The sequence below is a fragment of the Panthera onca genome, chromosome A2, assembly GCF_046562875.1.
Source record: "Panthera onca isolate mPanOnc1 chromosome A2, mPanOnc1 haplotype 2, whole genome shotgun sequence".
NCBI classification, from domain to species: domain Eukaryota; kingdom Metazoa; phylum Chordata; class Mammalia; order Carnivora; family Felidae; genus Panthera; species Panthera onca.
The window spans coordinates 119,345,340-119,366,753 of record NC_138340.1 but is presented as its reverse complement, the minus strand read 5'-3'; the positions used below and the strand labels follow the sequence as shown (position 1 = coordinate 119,366,753).

The 21,414-nt window shown below is 39.7% G+C and overlaps 1 protein-coding gene and 1 non-coding gene across 3 annotated transcripts in view; one reads left to right on the top strand and one right to left on the bottom strand.

The window, feature by feature from the left end:
• TAX1BP1 (Tax1 binding protein 1) overlaps positions 1-21,414 on the bottom strand; it is an 89,810-nt gene that overhangs the window by 7,659 nt on the left and 60,737 nt on the right. The window contains exons 15-16 of one of the 2 annotated variants that reach the window (XM_078441110.2): positions 5,216-5,399; positions 4,491-4,639 (exon numbers count right to left, since the gene is read on the bottom strand). In XM_078441110.2, the coding sequence (XP_078297236.1) occupies positions 4,491-4,639; positions 5,216-5,399 (333 nt within the window). The remainder of the gene's footprint in view (positions 1-4,490; positions 4,640-5,215; positions 5,400-21,414) is intronic. The other variant, XM_078441114.2, reaches the window with a different exon arrangement.
• On the top strand, positions 17,672-17,779 carry LOC132679996 (small nucleolar RNA U13). Its single transcript, XR_009610473.1, has one exon. It is a non-coding gene; the product is annotated as a small nucleolar RNA U13 (small nucleolar RNA).

The window sequence follows — 21,414 nt, the reverse complement described above, 5'->3', positions numbered from 1 at the left end:
AAGCCCTGCATTGGGCTTTGTGCTGACTGACAGCTCAGAGCCTGGATCCTGCTTTGGATTCTATGTCTCCCTCTCTCTCTCTCTCTGCCCACCCCTGCTTATGTTCTGTTGCTCTCTCTCTACAAAAATAAACAAACATAAAAAAATTTCTAGTAGACTTAAAAAAACATTCTCTCTCCCTTTGCCTCTCTCCCCTGCTCGCACTCTAAAAAAAAAAAAAAAAAAAAAAAAAAAAACACACAAAACTAAAAACTAAAAAAAACTGAGAAATTTGCAAATGACATGTCTGAGAGAAGGGTAGTATCCAAAATATATAAAGAGCTGATACAACCCAAAAAACCAAATAATCCAAGTAAAAAACAAGCAGAAGAGGGGCACCTGGGTGGCTCAGTTGGCTGGGCATCCGACTTTGGCTTGGGTCATGATCTCACAGTTTGTGAATTCGGGCCCTATGTCAGGCTCTGTGCTGACAGCTCGGAACCTGGAGCCTGCTTCCGATTCTATGTCTCCATCTCTCTCTGCCGTCCCCTGCTCGTGCCCTGCCTCTGACTCTCTCTCTCCCAACACGGACAAACATTTCTCCAAAGAACACATTCAGGTGGCCAACAGACACATGAAAAGATGCTCAGCATCACTCATCATCAGGGAAATGCAAATCAGAAACATAATTAGCTATCACTTCCACACCTGTCAGAATGGCTAAAATCAAAAACACAAGAAACAACTAGTGTTGGTGAGGATGTGGAGAAAAAGGAATCCTCATGCACTGTTGGTAGGCATACAAATTGATGCAGCTAACTGTGGAAAACAATATGGGGGTTGCTCAAAAAATTAAAAATAGAAACATCCTATGATCCAGTAATCACACATTAGGTATTTACCCAAAAAAGACAAATACCAACCCAGAACTCAAATGCACCATGACAGACAGGAAAGAGGCCCTGATTCTTTCAAAATGTAGTTTTAATAATTTCAGTCACAGACCCTTGTTGAGAATCACTCATCAGGAAAAAAATGTTCACCAACAAAATTGTCTTCAGTTCAAGGATTCACAGTGAAGGAATCTTATGAAAAGCTGCAAGCAAACCACACATCAATAGAATGTGTGGGCTTTAGTCTTTCAGAGATAGAGGGAAGGAAAAGGAATAAAGGCAGTCCAAGGAGTTTAGTGAACAAAGGCATGAAAACAACTGAAAAGTAGGATGTGTGTTAAAGGAAGAAAATGTATTCCTGTCTTGAATGATGGGCTTAGGATGTTGAGACCAATGCAACTCAAACTCTACTGAGCATATGGTCATGAAAGGATTTTTGTTAAATCCAGTCTGAGTCTCACTAGGTACAGAGTGAAGCTGGAGATTCTGCATCTCTACCAAACTTCCAGGAGATATCAATACTATTGGTCCACATACTGTACTTCTTAGTAGCAAGGGCTTACATGGTTCCTCTATTGCTAAAGCACCACATCAAATTCACAGAGTACTATGGGAGATTTTTAATTTTCTAAGTTAATTGTCAGATACTACATGAACAACTAGTTCAAGATAGCCCACAATTTCAACATTAGATAGTGCTACATTCCTTTCAGTGACACCTTATCTTTGAGAAGAAGGTGGGTTTTTGGCAGTTGATGAAACAAAGCATGTGCTTTGTGAAAATCAATGTGAATGAGGAAATGAAGGTGGCTTGTCCAATCTGACTCTGAGGTTTAAGCAGTTGTACAGTGGTCAACAACCACATATATCCCATTAATAACTGTGCTTATTTATTTTTTTAAAGACAGGCTTTATTATTTTTTTTTTAATGTTTACTTATTTTTGAGAGAGAGAAAGAGAGAGAGAGACAGAGAGAGAGAGAGAGAGAGAGAGAGAGAGACACGGAGAGAGAGAGAGAGAGAGAGAGACGGAGAGAGAGAGAGAACGAGCAGGAGAGTGGAAGAGAGAGAAAGGGGGAAATACAGAATCGGAAGCAGGATCCAGGCTCTGAGCTGTCAGCACAGAGCCTGACGCAGGGCTCAAACCCACGAACCGTGAGATCATGACCTGAGCCGAAGTCGGTCTCTCAACCAACTGCACCACCCAGGTGCCCCTAACTGTGCTTATTTAAAAGTGAAATAAAAATATGCATTTTTCGGGGAGACTGGGTGGTTCAGTCAGTTAAGCATCTGACTCCTGATTTTAGTTCAGGTCATGATCTCACACTTGTGAGACAGCCCTGCATCAGGCTCCATGCTCATAGAAGGACTCTCTCTCTCCCCCACCCTCTCAAAGGAAATAAATAAGCTTAAAAAATATATATGAGTTTTTCTTTCAATTCAGAATACGTTATTTTTTTCAAATAGTTACTACATTCATTAGGAAATTGTTCAGTATTTCTTTTCGCCTATATGGTGTCATGCCATGAACCTCTGGTTTAGTCTATTTGATAGGTGATTAGGACCACAGCTCTTATAGCCAAACTGATGAGGTTCAAATCCTCATCTGACTGTACCCTTAACCAGCTGTGTGATGAAGCAAGCCTGTTATTCTTTCGGTTTCCTCCATTATAAAAGAAAAGATCATAATAGTTCCTACCTCACAGGACTGCTATGAAGAATAAATGAGTTGATATATTTAAACAGCCAAGCACCATTATAATTATGATGCTATAGTTATTGCTACTACAATTATTAGGGAAAAGGGAGTCACAAAAGGCTTTTGATCTTATAGCTGACCAGTTTGTGGTACAGAAGGGAGGAGGAGATATGGCAAGTTTATGACTGAGGTAGGCTGGAGAACAAGCAAACTCAACCCTGACTCCAGGGTCCTGTGGTTGTTAATTACTCCCCGGGCAGGGAACCACAGAAAAGGAATAGGTCAACTCAAATCTGCTTTCTATATTCTAAAAATTATTCATTAAAATACTTTACTTGCAAGTGATTGTTGTAATGACAAGATTTTCTGAAAAGTCTAAATGTACATAAAAATTAGTTTCTGTCTAAAGTGAAAAATCTTCTGATTGCAAAATACAATTACCCAAGGTGTTGCCTATTAAGAGTCCTTCCATCTCATTACCAAATCTAAGCATGTCAGCAAATGAGCACAAGACTCTAACACTGCTTCTCATGGGTTTGCAGGAGGGCAAAGCACACAGATCAGAAAGAACATTCTCCTAATTAAACTGAAGCAGATGACTATGGAAGAGAAGGGCTTGTCACATGTAACATCTGTGCCAAGAATGATCAGATTAAATATGCAAAATGTGAAGTAAAGGTGTGAAAAAGCAGTAAGATTATACTCTAGACCTTAAATAGGCTACAAAAGTTCTGACAGTTTTCCTAATTATTCCCAGTAATGGACATAGAAGGCCAAAAGGCAGGTGGGAGAAATACATTTTTCTCCATTATGGGTGTTGAGCACTAGGGCTAAAATCATGCCTGTCTGAACACTGATCAGTTTCTGCAAAGGTTAATAGCAATTAAATGCAGCAAACTAGATTAAATGAGAAACAGGTCATGATACTGCTGTACTTGCAAAGAGCACAATAAAGCATTTCTTTTAAATTCATCTTAATGCACAGGAAATCCAAAAAGAGCTGCTATTAGGAAAAGAATTTATTATTAAATAGTGAAGAAATCTCTTCAATGAAGTAAAAGTAAAAATGACATGCTACACAAACTAATTCAATAATCAGTATTGGGTTGCTAAAAAATTAAATACTGATGATGTCTAAAAGAATTATTTCTCAGAAGGAGAAAATTGTGATATAATTATATATATATATATTTTTTTTTAAATGTATACTTAAAATATTTTAAATATTTTATATAAAATACTTTAAATATTTTATATATATAAAGATTGCTCTTTTTCTAGCTATATATAGTCCATCTTAAAATTTAAAATGGGGCATAAATGTTAAAATTAAAGGACACATACTGAAGCATAATATTGTCATTAACACTGCTTCTTCCAACCTAGTACATCTACATTCAAAAGAATAAATTACTTAGTAAGTGATAGTTAAGATTAACCTATCTGTGATTATAGCTAATAATAATGTATCATACATCTGAAAGCCGCCAAGAGCACATCTTAAAGGTTTTCATCACAAAAGGGAAAACAATTTGTAACTATGTGTGATAATGAAAGTTAACTAGACTTGTTGTAGTGATCATTTAGCAATATATATAAATATGGAATCATGTTGTATACTTGAACTAATGTTATATGTTAATTATATCTCAAAAACATTTTTTAAAGATTAAACTGATAGCTATGATATTCTGAGGCCATTCTCTGAACTTAATCTTTTACTTTAGTATAAATCCTAAAGTGTAAGTCTGACCCATATTGATGGTTGATTTTTCAAATTTAAATAAAAGCAGATTTTTCCAAAAATTAAGTAAGCAATCACATGTATACACAAGCACACACACTCCCTTCTTCCACAAACCTCTCTACAGGAAACAAAAAATAAAAGGGACAGGCTCAGAAAATGGAAATTCATTTTACTTTACTATCCTCAGGGTCTTCTAAACCATCCGGCCGACTAAGGTTTCGAGCAGGCTGGCTGCAGACAACATTATCTTCCACTCCCCAAGAAGGTACTCTTACAGGTGGCCTCTGGATTTCATCGGGGTAAAAAGCACCATCTGCTCCATCTGAAATAAAATTTTGGAAGAGTAGAATGAAACTTGGTACTAAAATGAGAATCTTTGTGTATAGCTATGATGAACAGGATATAAGAACCATTTTAGGGCATCACAAAAATGATGTCTTTTAACCCAAGTGATTTTTTAAAATAAGAACTACATGTAATAAGCAAAAAGACTACTCATTCACGCTGCAGCACTCCTAGATGAACCCTAGTTAAACATTAAAACTACTGGTTATAAGATAATGTTTCTGGGGCGCCTGGGTGGCTCAGATCATGATCTTGCGGTTCCTGAGTTTGAGCCCCACGTTGGACTCTGTGCTGACAGCTCAGAGCCTAGAGCCTGCTTCATACTCTGTGTCTCCTTCTCTGTCCCTCCCCTGCTGGTGCTCTGTCTCAAAAATAAATAAACTTTAAAAGAATCTCGGTCTAGAGATAGCTTTAAAATGAATAAACAGATAGATAAATAAATAAATAAGATTTCTATTACAGCTAACTGTACTAATAGTTCTCTAATCTCAGGAAGATACAAACCAAAAAACTTCATATTCAGTTAACCCAAAGCCAAAAATATTTCAATAACCTCTGGTTTCCTGTGTTGCATAAGGATTACCATATTGCAGAACTGGCTGTACATTTGGCACTGCAGCAACATGACCATTTTGCTCTGAGCATGTACTGAGACACTGTGAGATCTTCCGAGGACTCTGAGAATTCGGACCTTCTGTTTTCCTTTCTGCTTGATTTTCTAGACTCATTTTAAGTTCCTAAAATTAACAAAACCAAAGGTGAATAAGCAATGAAATATTTTAGGGGCAGCATTAAACATTTGGTCAAAATAAAATAAAATTATTTCCCCATCATGTTCAAAGAATACAGGTGGCTCTCAACTACGCATAATTGTCCCTTCCAACATCAGAAGGCAGAATAAAAAAGCCGAATGCATTTTCAAATTTGTGCCACGATGATACTCTTTTTATTGAGCTAAGAGGAAACTGGGCAGCTCTTACAAGTTAGCTGTCAATAAAAGTCAGAAAACAAAAAAACAAACCAGGCTGCTTCTCTAGTAAACTCTATCAAACATTTAAGAAACACCAAACCCATATAAATTCTTTCAAAAAACACTTCTGAACTTACTTTATAAGGCCAGCACTATTCTAATACCAAAGCCAAACAATGACATTAAGGAAAACTGCAGACCCCATCCCTCATAAATACTGATGCAAAAATCTTCATTAAAATATCAAACATGGGGTGCCTGGGTGGCTCAGTTGATTAAACATCTGACTCTTGATTTCAGCTTAGGTCATTATCTCATAGTCATGAGATCGAGCCCCACGTCAGGCTCGAGATTAAGATTCTCTTTCTCTCCCCCTCTGTCCCTCCCCTGCTCATGTGCGTGCACAACTTTCTCAAAACAAAAAAAAAAAAAAATCAAATATGGTATTTAAAAATAACATGACCAAGTGGGTTTTATCACAAGAAAACAAAGTTCGCTTAACATCCAAAAATCAATGTAAATCACTATGTTCACAGACTAATGGAAAAAAAAAAAACCCGTATGATCATTTCAATAGATGTAAAAAAAACATTTTACAAAACTCAACAGCCTCACATATATATATTTTAAATCTCAGCAAACCAGAAATAAAGAGGAACTTCCTTAATATGAAAAAAGACATTTCAAATAGCCAGACTGAACAACAAAGTGCCTACAGTGAACCTTAATGGTGAAAAACTAAATAATTCCACCTGCTCTTACCACTTCTACTCCACATCATACTAGAGATACTAAACAGTGGATTCAGGCAAGATTAAGATTAAAGCAGACTGGAATGGAAGAAGTAAAATCATCTTTATTCATAGGAGATATGATTACATATGTAGAAAATCCTAAGGAATCTACTAAAACTAGGAGAATGAGTGGATTTAGCAAGATTGCAGTATACAAGGTCAATACATAAAATCAACTGTATTTCTATATATAAGCAACACACAGTTGAAAAATGAAGTTTTTAAAGATACCATTTATAGTAGCATCAATAGATAATATTAAAATATTCCGATATAAATTAATAAAAAAATGTGCAAGGCCTATACACTAAAAACCACAAACTTACTGAGAGATACTAAAGAAAGCCTCAACAGAAAGAAATATACCACATTCATGGACTGGAAAACAGCATTTTTATGCTATTAACTCCTCCCAAATTGATCTATACATTCAGTACAATCCCAACAAAATCCCAGCAGGCTTTTGTATAAATTGACAAGCTGATTTGAAAATAAAGACTGAAATACAAAGGTGCTAAAATAGCCCATTTAAAAAAAAACAAAAAAACAAAGACTTGTGCCTGATTTCAAGATTTATGATATAAGAAGCTATAAAATCAGGAGACACAATGTTGGCATATGACTAAACATACAGATTAGGGGCTGGCAAATTTTTCCCATAAAGGGCCTGATAGACATTTTCAGCTTTGTAAGAAACAGTCTGTCACAACTACTCAAATATGCCTTTACCGTTGCAGCTAGAGGTAATACCTAAGTGAATGGGCATGGCCATATGCTAATAAAACTTTATTTATAAAATAGGCCATGGGCCATATTTGGCTTGTTAGTCTGCTGACCCCTGATATAAATCAATAAAGGACAGAGCCCCCCAAATACCCATATTCATAGTCCGTTCAATTTCAACAAAGATGCAGAAGTAATTCAATGAAGGACAGGGATGGGCTTTTTTAAGCATAAGCTTAAAAGAACTGGAATAGACAAATTCTGATTATATACCATACCATACAAAACAATTAACTTTAAATAGATCATAAATCTAAACATAAGAGCTAATGCTATAAATCTAGTAGAAGAAAATAAAAGAAAATTCTTTGTAACCTTGAATGAGGCAAAAATGTGTTAGGACACAAACAGCATGAATCATTAAGAAAAATACTGCTAAATTAAACTATTTTCAAAATTAGAAGATTTAGCTCTTCAAAGATATATATTTTTCTTAAATGATTAGTTGGGGGGGGGGGGTAGGGAGGGGCAGATGGGGGCAGGGCAAGGTACCCAAGATCTGAAGTGGGCTCTGCTAACAGCAGAGATCCTGATGCAAGGCTCCAACTCACAGACCATGAGATCATGACTTGAGCCAAAGTCTGACACCTAACTGACTGAGCCACTGAGAAGCCCCTCAAGTATAGTATTTTTAAAAGTGAAAAAGAAAGCTACATATTGGGAGAAAATATTTCCAAAATATATGACAAAGGAATTGTACGTACAATACATAAAGAACTCTTAAAACTAAATACAACCAATAAAGATAACTCAATAGAAAAAATAGATAAAAGATATGAACACTTTACAAAAGAATCAAGAGACGCCTGGGTGACTCGGTTAAGCGTCTGGCTCTGGCCCAGGCCATGATCTCATGGTTTGAGAGTTCAAGTCCTGCATTGGGCTCTTTGCTATCAGCACAGAGCCCACGTTGATCCTCTGTCCCCCACCCCCAACCCTCTTCTCTCTGCCCCTTCCCCGCTCATGCTCTTGCTCAAAAAAAAAAAAAAAAAAAAAAAAAAGTATATATGAATAACCTATAAGCACATGAAAAGATACCCATCACCACTAATCATCAGGGAAATTAAAACTTAAACCATAATGAGTTAATACTACATACCCACCAGAAAAGACTACAATTAAAATCTGATAATACCAAGTACTAAGAGCCTACAGAGCAACTGAAATGCTCACACACTGCCAGTGGGAATGCAAAATGGTACAGCCACTCTGAAAAACAATTTGGCTGTTTCTTAAAAAAAATTTTTTTAATGTTTGTTTATTCTGGGGAGACAGGGAGACAGACAGAGGGCAAGAGGGGAGGGGTGGAGAGAGAGGGAGACACAGAATCCGAAGCAGGCTCCAGGCTCAGAGCTATCAGCACAGAGCCTGACACGGGCCTGAGCTCATGAAGCACGGGATCATGACTTGGGCCGAAGTCAGACATTCAACTGACTGAGCCACCCAGGCGCCCCACAGTTTGGCTGTTTCTTAAAAACAAATCCATCATACAAGAGAGCAATTCATTTGTAGGCATCTACCCAAGAAAAATGAAAACACATGCCCACAGAGAGATGAGAATGTTCACAGCACCATTATTCACAGCAAAACATTAGAAATAATCCATATGTCCATCAGCTGGTAAAAGGATTAATGTCTAACTAGTGAATGGATAAATCCTGCATGATTGCATTTACATGAAATGCTAGAAAAGGTAAAACTATACAGTAGCAGAAGACAGATCAGTGACAGTCTGGGACTGGGGATAACTGAAGGAGCTGACTAAAAATGAGCATGAAGGAAGTCTGTACAATGGAAACATTCTATAGTTTGAATACAGTGGTAATTACAAGACTATATATATTTACCAAAATTCATCAAGTTACACTTAAAATAGGTGGGTTTCATTAAACTGTACATCAAGAGTCATTTAAAAAATCAACCAGAAATTTTAACATAGAATATAAGAGTGGAAAAGTTTATCTGTAAAGCAAAACTCAGCTGGTTTTGCTAAATGTCACCTATGAGAAAACAGATAAGACTCTTAAAGTAAGTCACTATCATAGAAAGAAAAACTGGTAAACATGAAAAATTCAAGTCAATTTAGGAGATACAGCAGAGAAGAGATGAGAAGAGATACAGCAATTACAAGTTCTCCTAAGCCTGTGAAAAGAGCATAGGGGTGCCTGGGTGGCTCAGTCGACTGAGCATCCGACTTCGGCTCAGGTCATGATCTCACAGTTCATGAGTTCGAGCCCCGTGTCAGGCTCGGTGCTGATAGCTCAGAGCCTGCAGCCTGCTTTGGATTCTGTGTCTACTCCTCTCTGCTCTTCCCATGCTCAGCTCATGCTCTGTCTCTCAATAATAAAAAAATGTTAAAAACAAATTTTTTTTAAAGTATAGAAGATACATGAAATAATAAGCATATTGCAGGATTGGTTAAGTGAACGATGTGGCTAGAGCACAGGTTGCATGTTAAGAGCAAGAAATATGTAACTAAAAAGTCAAGTGAAGGCCAGATGTGCCAAATCTTTGTCATACAGTTTATTACAATGGGTCTAACTGTTCTTGAACAGTAATAACATGGTAAAATGGTCCTTACTAAGGTTATTCTAGCAAAGCTATTCTAGGCATACTTGAAATTAGAAATAAATAAGCAGAAATTAGAAACAAATAATATGGCAGACTGGAGTCAGACTTCTCCAGCACTAATAACCCTGAAGAATCTATCTTTTCCAGCCCTAGGAGGACTACTGAGAAATGAGTAGAGTGTTTAGAACACAGCAGGACCTCAACAGAGGTTCCCTCATCTCCTGCCATGAATCAAAAAAACCCCAGACGCGCTGCCACCGTAATTCAGTATTGTGAAAGTGCAATGTGAGTAGAGAAAAAGTGAGAGTAAATTAAAAAAAAAATTTTTTTTTTAATTTTTTGAGAGAGAGCGAGAACGCACCTATGCATGCGTGTGAAGGCGAGCACACCAAGCTGTGAAGAGCAGAGAGCTGGGGTGGGGGGAGAGGGAGAGAGGGGGGTGGAGGGGGGAGACGTGGGGGAGAAGGAGGGAGGGATTGAGATTCAAGACTCTGAGCTGTCAGTGCAGAACCTGACGCGGGGCTCTAACTCACAAACAATGAAAGCACGACCATGGCTGAAATAAAGAGTCAGATGCTTAACCGAATGAGCCGCCCAGGCACCCCCAAAAAATATTTCCAAAAGGATTCAAGAAATGAGGAAAAGGACAGGAAAGAGTAAAAGGTTTAGACAGGGTCAACTGCTACAAAAGTTTAAGCAAATTATATGGAGTCAAGGGTTTCAACAAGAGATTTATGCATTCATTGGTATAGTCAAGCAACTTCAGAGATTCCAACACAATAAAGAGTTCACTCTTAAGTTAATACCCCTCTCCTCTACCATCAGAGATGTAATAAATCCCCTGCAAATAGGATGCAGGGTAAGAAAAGGTCCAGTAACAAGCAGCTTTGATTCCTCATGAGGGAAACTGGAGGTGGGGTGAAGAGAACACAGTGACATGAACAAGACAGTTATAGGTAGGCTGTTTGGTAAATTGGAAGACTGAACTCTTGACTTAGAGAAGATTCTTAAATTTGCATTTACAACACCCCCCAAAGGGTCCACGTTTAGAATTCAGGAGATAAATCAATTTAGATGGGGAAAATAAATGTGTTATCTTTTCACTAACTTCTAACTGAAATTTAGCATTTTCTTCGATTATGAAGGCCAAAAAACCACAGTAGCGAACAGTTCCAATACCTTTGTCACCTACAGAATCAAAGATATATTCACTTCATATTACAGTCACTGCAGCCATCTCAAAACAGCCTTTATATTTCACTACTTTGAAATTAGTAATTACTAGACATGCTAAATCTTAACATTTTGAAATAAGCACATATACTACCTGTCACATAGATCATAAACTGAAAATTTTGATAACTTTCTTAGAATTTGATTCCTTTGTGATTCTGTATATTTTGCTTTAATCACTTAAAACTATTTCTGAAAACAGACTTCACCAGACTATATCAAAAGGCCCTTAGAACAAAAATGGTCAAGGGGCACCTGGGTGGCTCAGTTGGTTAAGTGTCTTTCGGTTTCAGCTCAGGTCACGCTGTCACGGTTCGGGAGTTTGAGACCCATGTCGGGCTCTGTGTTGACAGTGCAGAGCCCGTTTGGAATTCTCTCTCTCTCCCTCTCCCTCAAAAATAAAGAAGTACAAAAAAAAAAAAAAAGAAAAATGGCCAAAAACTCAGAACTCCTCCAAGACTTCCTCTACCTTCAAAGACATGCATGACAGGATACAGCTATGTCACCTGGGCAAAACTGTTAATGACTGACTTAGAATCCTCCTAAAATAAAAGCCTCCACAATGTAACGAATAGATTTTGTTAGGAATCCTCTTTTATAGTTCTAAGGCACAAAAGTGTGGTTAGCTGGTTTGCCTCTGCTAGAATGCCTACATCTTTTTTTCTTCTTCAAGGCCCCAAAATGGCTCACAGTAGCCTTGGTTTTACAAATTACCCAACGAATTAAGGAGGTCTCTGGTACTCCCAACTGTTAAACAGGAGGAGTAATATATTTCCCTTATATGCCACATGTTGACCCAATCAAAGAGGAGGAAAGACATTAAATGTTCGGAATTACAACTCTGAACAAGCTGTTCAAGGTATTATATAATTCTCATAACCTCCTTTTATCACTCCTAGATAGCCGCTAAGTTTTAGCTAAAAAGGGAAACATGGTAGTCTACGACTTTTCTAGGACCAGTTGTGTGGGGTCATGATTATTTAATCGTGCTATTATTATAACATTTCATTACAGCTATCTCCCGTTAATTTTAAGTATATATGCTACTCTTCCACTGTCATGTAGGAAGCAAACCATCTGGAAACACAAAATGATTCAGAAAAAATAAATAGTCAGGTATCTGATGTTAACAACTATTCTGAAATGGTTTTTAATTTAAAAAATTTTTATTTGTATTTCCCACAATCTTTCTTTTAAATCATTATTTGCCATTTTGCTTTTGCTTATTATTTTCTTTACTCTCCCCCTTTATGTTTCTACTAAGGCGTTTATGCAGAATATTTGAAATAGTATGAAAATATGAAAATGATAATTCTATTAAATAGTTTTTGAATGACATGAAAATAAGATATTTTAAGCTATTAAGTTCCTAAATGAAGTTAAACTGATAGGGATTTATTTATTTATTTATGTGTTTATTTATTTATAGTAGACTCCACACCCAATGTGGGGCTTGAACTCACGACCCTGAGATCAAGAGTCACATGCTCTAGCGATTGAGCCAGTCAGGCATCCCTAAATTGGTAGGGTTTTTAATCTTAAGAGAGCTATTACTTCATACTGTTAGTTCTTTTATTCACACACATGTTCAATAAATATTTAGGGAGTATTATGTGGTAGGCACTAGGGATTCTGGAATAACCAAAACAGACAAAAATTCCCGCTCATATGGAGTTTATACTCTAGGGCAAAGAAGAACTACAATACACAAAATATGTAAAATAAATAGTTAGATGGTGGTAAGTACTTTTCATTTATCCACTCAACAATCACTTGGTTCATTCTAGTGGATCTAGGTTTTAGTGATACACAAAAGGGACTTAGTCCTAACCTTGTACCCTACTAGGGTAGGGGTTCTGATGGTTCTGAGATAACACTGGGGCGATAAACATTAAATAAGCTGTTAAAATAGGAAACAGAAATTCTTATAAATACAGACTTTTTAAGTAACATAAAACTACAGTGTCACCAGCAAGAAAATCAGGAGTAACTCAGGGAGACCAGAAGCAGAAAACAAACTGTCCTTTTTTTTTTTTTTTTTTTTTTTAACGTTTTTATTTATTTTTGAGACAGGGAGAGACAGAGCATGAACAGGGAAGGGTCAGAGGGAGGGAGACACAGAATCTGAAACCGGCTCCAGGCTCTGAGCTGTCAGCCCAGGGCTCGAACTCACGGACCGCGAGATCATGACCTGAGCCGAAGCCAGCCGCTTAACCGACTGAGCCACCCAGGCGCCCCCAAACTGTCCTACTTCTATTGCACCCTGACAGGGCAGGGTACTTACTGACAATAAAATTGCTGATTCCAGTACATTTCTTTCACCAAATGTTTTTATAAGCAAAAGCTATAAATTATGTTTGCCCCATTAATTTATTAATTCAACTAATACTTAACTTCAAGTATCAGGCACTGTACTAGGAGCTACAAATGGTGAATAAAATGGACATTTCCTATCTTCATGTATCTTACAATTAAGCAGAGGCAGAAATAAACATTAATTACAAATTATGTTAAATGCTACAAAATAAAAGTAACAGGTCCCAGGTGTGAATTCAATAAAGGTATGTACTTCAGAGTGGGAGGTCAAAGAAGGCCTCACTCAGGAAGAGTCAGTTAATCTGGGACTTGAAGGATGAATCAAGAAAAGAATATTTAAATATTTAGAGGGAAGTAATATGAATTCTGGAATATAGTTGAAAAAAAATCACTGGGGAAGAAGGAAGGTAATTATGGTTGCATAGATAAGACAGCCATAAAATAACAATTACTGATGTTGGGTGAGGAGTACAACAGTTCATTCTATTATTCTATTCTCATATATTTAAACTTTTTTTTTTTTTTTTGTATTTATTTTTGAGAGAGTGAGAAAGTGCAAGTGGGGGAGGGAGGGAGAGAGAATGAATGAGAATCCCAAGCAGGCTCCATACTGTCAGTGTGGAGCTCAATGCAGGGCTCGAACCCATGAACCATGAGATCATGACCTGAGCCGAAACTGGATGCTTAATCGACTGAGCCACCCAGGCACCCCTAAACTCTTTTTTTTAAAAAGTTTACTTATTTATCCTGAGAGAGAAAGTGTGAGTGGGGGAGGAACAGAGAGAGAGAGAGGAAAGAGCCAGGACGCCAAGCAGGCTCCACACTCTCAGCACGAAGCCCAATGCAGGGCTTGAACTCGCAAACCAAACCATGAGACCATGACTGGAGCTGAAGCTGGATGCTTAACTGACTGAGCCACCCAAGGGCCCCTCTTAGGTTTAAACTTTAAAAAAAAAATAAAATAAAATAAAAAAGTCTAACAAAATAATAAGGAATTGTAGGCAAGAATATTCCTGACAAAGGACATGAATGTGGGCCCTGAGAAAACAAGGCAATTGGTGAATTGTACAGACTGAGTGACTAGAACAGTTCTCAAAGTGTGGTGCCCAGAGCAGCAGCACCAGGAACTTAGAAACACAAATCTCAAGCCCCACTACAACCTAGTGAATTAGAAACTTTGGGAATGGAACCCAGGAATCTAGGGTCTAACAGGCACTACGGGGGATTCTGACACAAGCTCAAGTTTGAGAACTACTGAGAGAGACTCTGCAATGGAGGATAGTGAAACAGGACATTGTGGCTTAAGATGGGAACAGAGAGAGAAATGGAGGCCAGTCATACAAAATATCATGTGTTAAGGTTTAATCTTAAGTGCACAACAGGCCCATTAAGGAGCTTTAAGCAAGGAAGTGATCAGCTTTACATTTTTAAAGGTTACCCTGTGTTTTGAGTAACCTTTCACCTGAGTCAAGAGTACAGGAGAGGAGTGACCGCATGGAAGATGGCAGCAGAGGAAGTGTGTCTGCCCTTGGACTAATAACCACCAAGGAACTGAATCCTGACATCACCTGAGTGGGCTTGGAAACAAATCTACGTCCATGAGATGACTGAGCCCTCTGACAACCTAACTGCAGGCTTGTGAGAGGTCTAAAGCCAGAAGACGCAGTTAAGTCACACCCGAACTCCTCATTCACAGAAGCTGTGAAATAACAAATGCTTTGAGCCATTAAGTTTGGGGAAAATTTGTTAGTGCGGTATATTACAGTTACAATGCTATTTTATGTGATTTCAGCCATTTATATCATAATAAAACATACAAGCAGTTATAATCATTCAGGACTATATCCTATATAAAACTTCAAACACATTTTATTTATTTATTTATTTTAATTTTTTTTTAACGTTTATTCATTTTTGAGAGACAGAGACGGCATGAGCGGGGAAGGGGCAGAGAAAGGGAGATACAGAATCTGAAACAGGCTCCAGGCTCTGAGCTCTCAGCACAGAGCCCGATGCGGGGTTCGAACTTACGGACTGTTGAGATCACGACCTGAGCTGAAGTCGGATGCTTAACCGACTGAGCCACCCAGGTGCCCCTCAAACACATTTTAATGTAGAAATATTAATTGTCAGGTAGGTAATATAACCATTTTATAAATTCTAAACAATTTTATGTATGTATCATATATAAATATTTCATATAAAAATGTCTTTTTATACTTGTAAAATATATAAAGTATCTTGACTGCTTCTCTCTAGCATTAGCAAATATCTCTAAGCACAATACACACTTAGAGCTGGGTTTCTTATTCACAATACTGAAAGTAAATCCGTATCTCAAAGTTGTCTGAAGCATTTGTAATATATATACATCTCTTCCCAACTTCTTGTCAGCTCTGATTACAGCATCACTGATTTTTTATCTTACAGAAAGAGAGTGAGCAGGGGGAGGAGTAGAGGGAGAGGTGGGGGAGGGAGAGAGGGAGGGAGGGAGGGGGGGAAGAGAGGGAGGGGGGGGAGAGAAGGGGGAGAGAGAGGGGAGAGAGGGGAGAGAGAGGGGAGAGAGGGGAGAGAGGGAAGAAGAGAGAGAGACGGAGACAGAGAGGGAGACGGAGACAGAGAGGGAGACGGAGACAGAGAGGGAGACGGAGACAGAGAGGGAGACGGAGACAGAGAGGGAGACGGAGACAGAGAGGGAGACGGAGACAGAGAGGGAGACGGAGACAGAGAGGGAGACGGAGACAGAGAGACGGAGACAGAGAGAGAGACGGAGACAGAGAGAGAGACGGAGAGGAAGGGAGGGAGGGGGGAGAAGGGAGGGAGAGAGGAGGGAGGAGGGAGAGGGGAGAAGGAAGGGAGGGAGGGAGGGGGGAGAAAGGGGAAGGGAGAAAGGGAGAGGGGGGTGGAGGGAGAGGGGAGAGAGAACGAACCCCAGGCAGACTCCACATTCAGTAAGGAGCTGGACCCGGGGCTCAATTCCACAACCCTAGGATCATGACCAGAGCAGAAATCAAGAGTCAGACACTCAACTGACTGAGCCACCCAAGTGCCCCATGATTAGAGCATCATTGTTTTAACTTTGCAATACACTTGACCAAAACTCATACCAGAAATTTAAAAAAAATCATTTTCTCACTCTTCATTTGTGCTATTGTTTTAATTATCTTTAATTGTTTACTTGCAGCAATCTTTTTTATTTTATTTTTTTTAGAGAAAGCGAGCACTAGCACATGGAAATGGGGGAGGGGCAGAGAGTGGAAGGGAGAGAATCCCAAGTAGGCTCCATGCTCCCTCCCACAAACAGTGAGATCATGACCTGAGCCCAAATCAGGAGCCAACGCTAAGTCACCCAGGTGTCCCTTTGCAGGAATCTTTATAACCCACTTTTCATTTTGTGTTCCCACACACTAAAAGCAAAGAGGAAGGGGAGAGAGGAGGAAGAAGAAAAAACTATTTCAACATAATACTCTAAAGTGTTAAGAGGCAGGAAAAACAACTTCAATCTCAAATTCTTTTTTTTTTTTTTTCTAGGTTTATTTATTTTGCGGGAGGAGAGAGAGAGCGCTCTCGAGCAGGGTAAGGGCAGAGAGAGGCCCAAGCAGGCTCCACAGGGTCAGCGCAGAGCCCAATGTGGGGCTTGAACTCACAAAACTGTTGAGATCATGACCTGAGTCAAAAAAGAGTTGGACGTTTAACTAACTAAGCCACCAGATGCCCCTCAAATTCTATTCTTACTTAATAGGTTTCTGTCTCATAGTAATATTTGTGGATTATTGGGTTTGGCAAATGCATACAAGTGTTGGTATTGTTGGACACCAGAATTCTCACGGTAGACGGGACATAGAAATAGGAAATGAGGAAGGCAAGGAGAAGAACTGTGTGGAGTTGGACCACAATTCATGATATCTAAAATAACATTTCTTAGTTCTGTCCACTGAAAAGATCTAGAGGCAATGAGCACCAGGAATCATGGACACACCGAGGGCCCATATTTTGGTTTCTAAATACCATCTCTAATAACAAGCCAAAAACCCTGTTCTTATTACAACAACAAAAAAAAAAAAAAAAAAAAAGGACAATTCCAGGGGTGCCTGGGTGGGTCAGCAGTTAAGTGTCCAACTCTTGATTTCAGCTCAGGTGATCATCTCACAGTTTCGTGGGTTTGAGCCCCATGTCGGGCTCTGCACTGGCAGCATGGAGCCTGCTTGGGATTCTCTCTCTCCCTCTTACTGCCCCTCCCCACTCATGCTATCTCTGTCTCTCTCAAAACAAATAAACTTTAAAAAAGAACAAACACAACAACGGACAAACCAAAGATGAGTTAAGAAGGGTACACGATGAGATCCTTTTGTAGTTCAAAAGCGTGATGACTGGGTGTTTGTTCCCATTGTTGTATGACATGTGCCTCCCTCAAACCTTGTTACAACCTCCGCAAGGCAGGAGGAAGAAGGGTACAAGATAAGCCAGAATATCTTGCAATGCTGGAAAGATATTAAGTACTCAAAAAAATCAACAACACCCTTTTGATACAGGTGAATATCAGGAAACCAGTTTCAAAGTGCTTCCATTGACCAAATCTAGAACTGTAGAAACATCAAATTAAGAACAGTAATAAATTCTAGGGGTCCCCGGGGCACCTGGGTAGCTCAGTCGGTTAAGCTTCCGACTTCGGCTCAGGTCATGATCTCGTGGTTTGTGAGTTCAAGTCCCGCGTCGGGTTCTGTGTTGACAGCTTGGAGCCTGGAGCCTGCTTCAGATTCTATGTTTCGCTCTCTCTCTCTGCCCCTCCCCTACTCACACTCTGTCTCTCTCTCTCAAAAATAAACAAACATTAAAAAAAAAAAAAAAATTCTAGGGGTGCCAGGGTGGCTCAGTCCATTAAGCATCCAACTCTTGATTTCAGCTCAGGTCATGATCTCAACTCACGCTGGGCTCCACACTGAGTGTGGAGCCTGCCCGAGGTTGTCTCTCCCTCTTCCTCTGCACACTCACCTCAAAATACACAAATATTTAAAACAAAACCAAAGAGCAACAAATTCCAATCCACTGACTAAAGAGTTCATACTCATGACTGTCAGGAAGATAGACAGATGGACACAAGACACCTAAATATAAATTAAAAATATACTCATACACATACACAGATACAAAAATGTACTTGGCCTTTGTCCCTGGTTCCTAGCAAAGATCTCCTAAAACTCTTAGAATTTCCTGAATAGCAACAATGTCTTCTGTCATTCATAGTAAGTCCCTTTAGACTAATATAATTTATGCTAACAAGGTGACTCCTGGGAAGCCCTCAGTTCCACCAGAAGGACCAAACACGTGACTACAGAGAGTTAGAAATTTTACTAACAGCCCCCCTCTACATCAGGGATAGGAGGGAAGATGGAGACTGAGTTAAATCACCTGACCAATGATTTAATTAACCATGCTATTATATTCAAACCCCAGATTTAAAATTCTTAAACAATTCCAATTGGTGAACACACCAATGTGCTAAGACAGTGCCATGCCTGGAGAGGTTAGGGAAGCTCTGTGACACCCCGAAGGTTCTTCTTCTTCCTTATAGAATGCTAAGGGACAAACAGAAAATGATGGATTTGAAAAATCAGAATTCAGGGAGCCTGGGTGGCTCAGTTGGCTATGCATCCGACTCTTGATTTTAACTCAGGTCATGATCTCAGAGTTCATGGGATCAAGCCACGTGCTGGGCTCTGTGCGGACAGTACAGAACCTGCTTGGGATTCTCTCTCTCCCTCTGCCCCTCCTCCCACTTACACACACACACACACACACACACACACACACACACACTAAATAAATAAATAAACAAACAAACAAACTTTAAAAACAACAAAAAAAAGATAAGTCAGAATTCTGCAACTGTCACACAGCAACGCCACTCAACCCTAAGATCTGAATGGCCTCCTTATCATGGGTGATTTTGTAGTATCATCATTGGTCATTTGGGAAACTTGATTGGTTCACTGAGTCATGTAGATCTTCCAAATGCTGGCCAATTTAACTAAACACTTTTTAAAAATCAGTCTTAATATTACTGCCCATCTTATCAGAAAAGTGTGTAAGCACTGGGAATTATCAAGCTCATGGTAGCAGATACAAGTTACCCAAAGTTCTAGTTTTTGCTTAAAAGCCTGAATTTTATCACTGGCAATAAATACTATCATTTGTTTTTTCCTTAAAGGTCACTTCTTTTCAAGAAAACACCTACCAAATACCTTACCTTTAAAATAACTATATATCTTGTCTACTAGTCATTTTTTTTTATATATATTTTAGAGTGCACGAGAGCGCATAAGCAGGGGAGAGGGACGAGGAGGGGGGGAGAGGGGCAAGGAGTTGGGGGGGGGGGAGAGGGAGAGGGTGGGGATATCTTAAGCAGACTTCACGCTCAGCATGAAACCCGATGCAGGGCTCATTCCCACGAACCTGGGATCATGACCTAAGCCAAAATCAAGAGTCAGACAACCAACTGAGTCACCCGTATTAGTCATTCTTTAATACAGAAACGATATGCTAGGAAAAAAGCAGCTAGTTCAGCTCACAACCCAAACAACTGCACAAGTACTTCACTTTAAGATAACCATCATACTTCAGGCAGAAGCACTTTGGGGGTACTTCCCATTTCATCACATAGAATATTAAAAAGACATGCACCCTGAGATCAAGCTTCGATTAAGATTACTATTTTACTGTTTCAGGGCACCTGGGTGGCTGAGTCCGTTGAGCATCTGACCTCAGCTCAGGTCATGATCTTGCAATTCATGAGTTCGAGCCCCGCATCGGGCTCTGTGCTGACAGCTCAGAGCCTGGAGCCTGCTTCGGATTCTGTGTCTCCTGCTCTCTCTACCCTTCCTCTGGTCACACTGTGTCTCTCTCTCTCTCAAAAACAAAGATTAAAAAAACGTTTGAAAATAAAAGATTACTATTTTACTGTTTCATCATCAGGCTTTTTGTTTTTAACCTTTACTGCAATGGTTAAGATGAACGGTTAACATGTTTTTTGCCACCTTACAAAGCTTTATTATGGCGACTTGACAGAGCCGACTCACACGGACCACAAGCCAAGACATGCCAGCTAAAACACAACTTCAAGTTTAACCCAGGATCCAGAGCAGAGGTGCCAAGTCTGCAGCTAGTGCCATTCCCGTGGGAATGGCCGCGCCACATGGCCTCCCACACGAGCCCCAGCGCCCTAACACTACAGAGGCGCCCCTGCTGGAGGCTGCAAGGCAGGGAGCCCTCAGAGACCCTCTTGGGACTCAGGGCACAGCGGCTCCTCTCTGGGGTTGCCAAGTCCCGGCAAAGGAGGGGAGGGGGACAACCGACTGACCTCCCTTAGTGCCCAAGTGTGTGTGGTTGGGGGGAGGGGGGAGGGACCAACAGGAGTCCATTTTTATTTTGGGGGCAGCAGGGCAGGATCATCATGCGACAATTACCTTTCGTCATGCAACAATTACCAGGTGTGCTTTGAGGACCATCTTTCTAAAGCTCTGCCCGTGCCACAGAAGCAACCCGGCTCTTCACAGCCTGGCTTCCCTCATGACACGTAGCCCTTCCGCTGGACTGGAGAGCTGCCCAACAGCAAGAACGGCAAGCAAATTTTCTCCAGACTTTTGGGCCGCCAGTGGCTGGGAAATCTGTTTTGGCCCCAGGAGAAGCCCAGCAGCCACTGGCGTTGCCCAGATGCTGCTGCGGGGCAGAGATAACAGGCACAGGAAAGGTGGGGTGGCAGGGTCCTCCCATGTATGGTAACTACACTAACGGAGTTTGGTGTAACTGCCTTGATTCAAAAACTAACACACCAGCAGTTTTAACACCACTGCTTTCATACCAGCATGTTTAAATGTAACACAGTACGGGGGGGAGGGGGGGCCCAAATAACACTATAGTATTATGAAAATAGTTTGTAACTTTGTAGACCTCTAAAAGGGGATAGGGGCCCCCAAAAGACCTCAAACAATACTCTGTGAAATGCTACACTGTAGCATTTTTTACATTATAAATGTACATTCTGTTTCACTGGTAAGTTACACTATAAATCATTAAAGAACTTCTAAA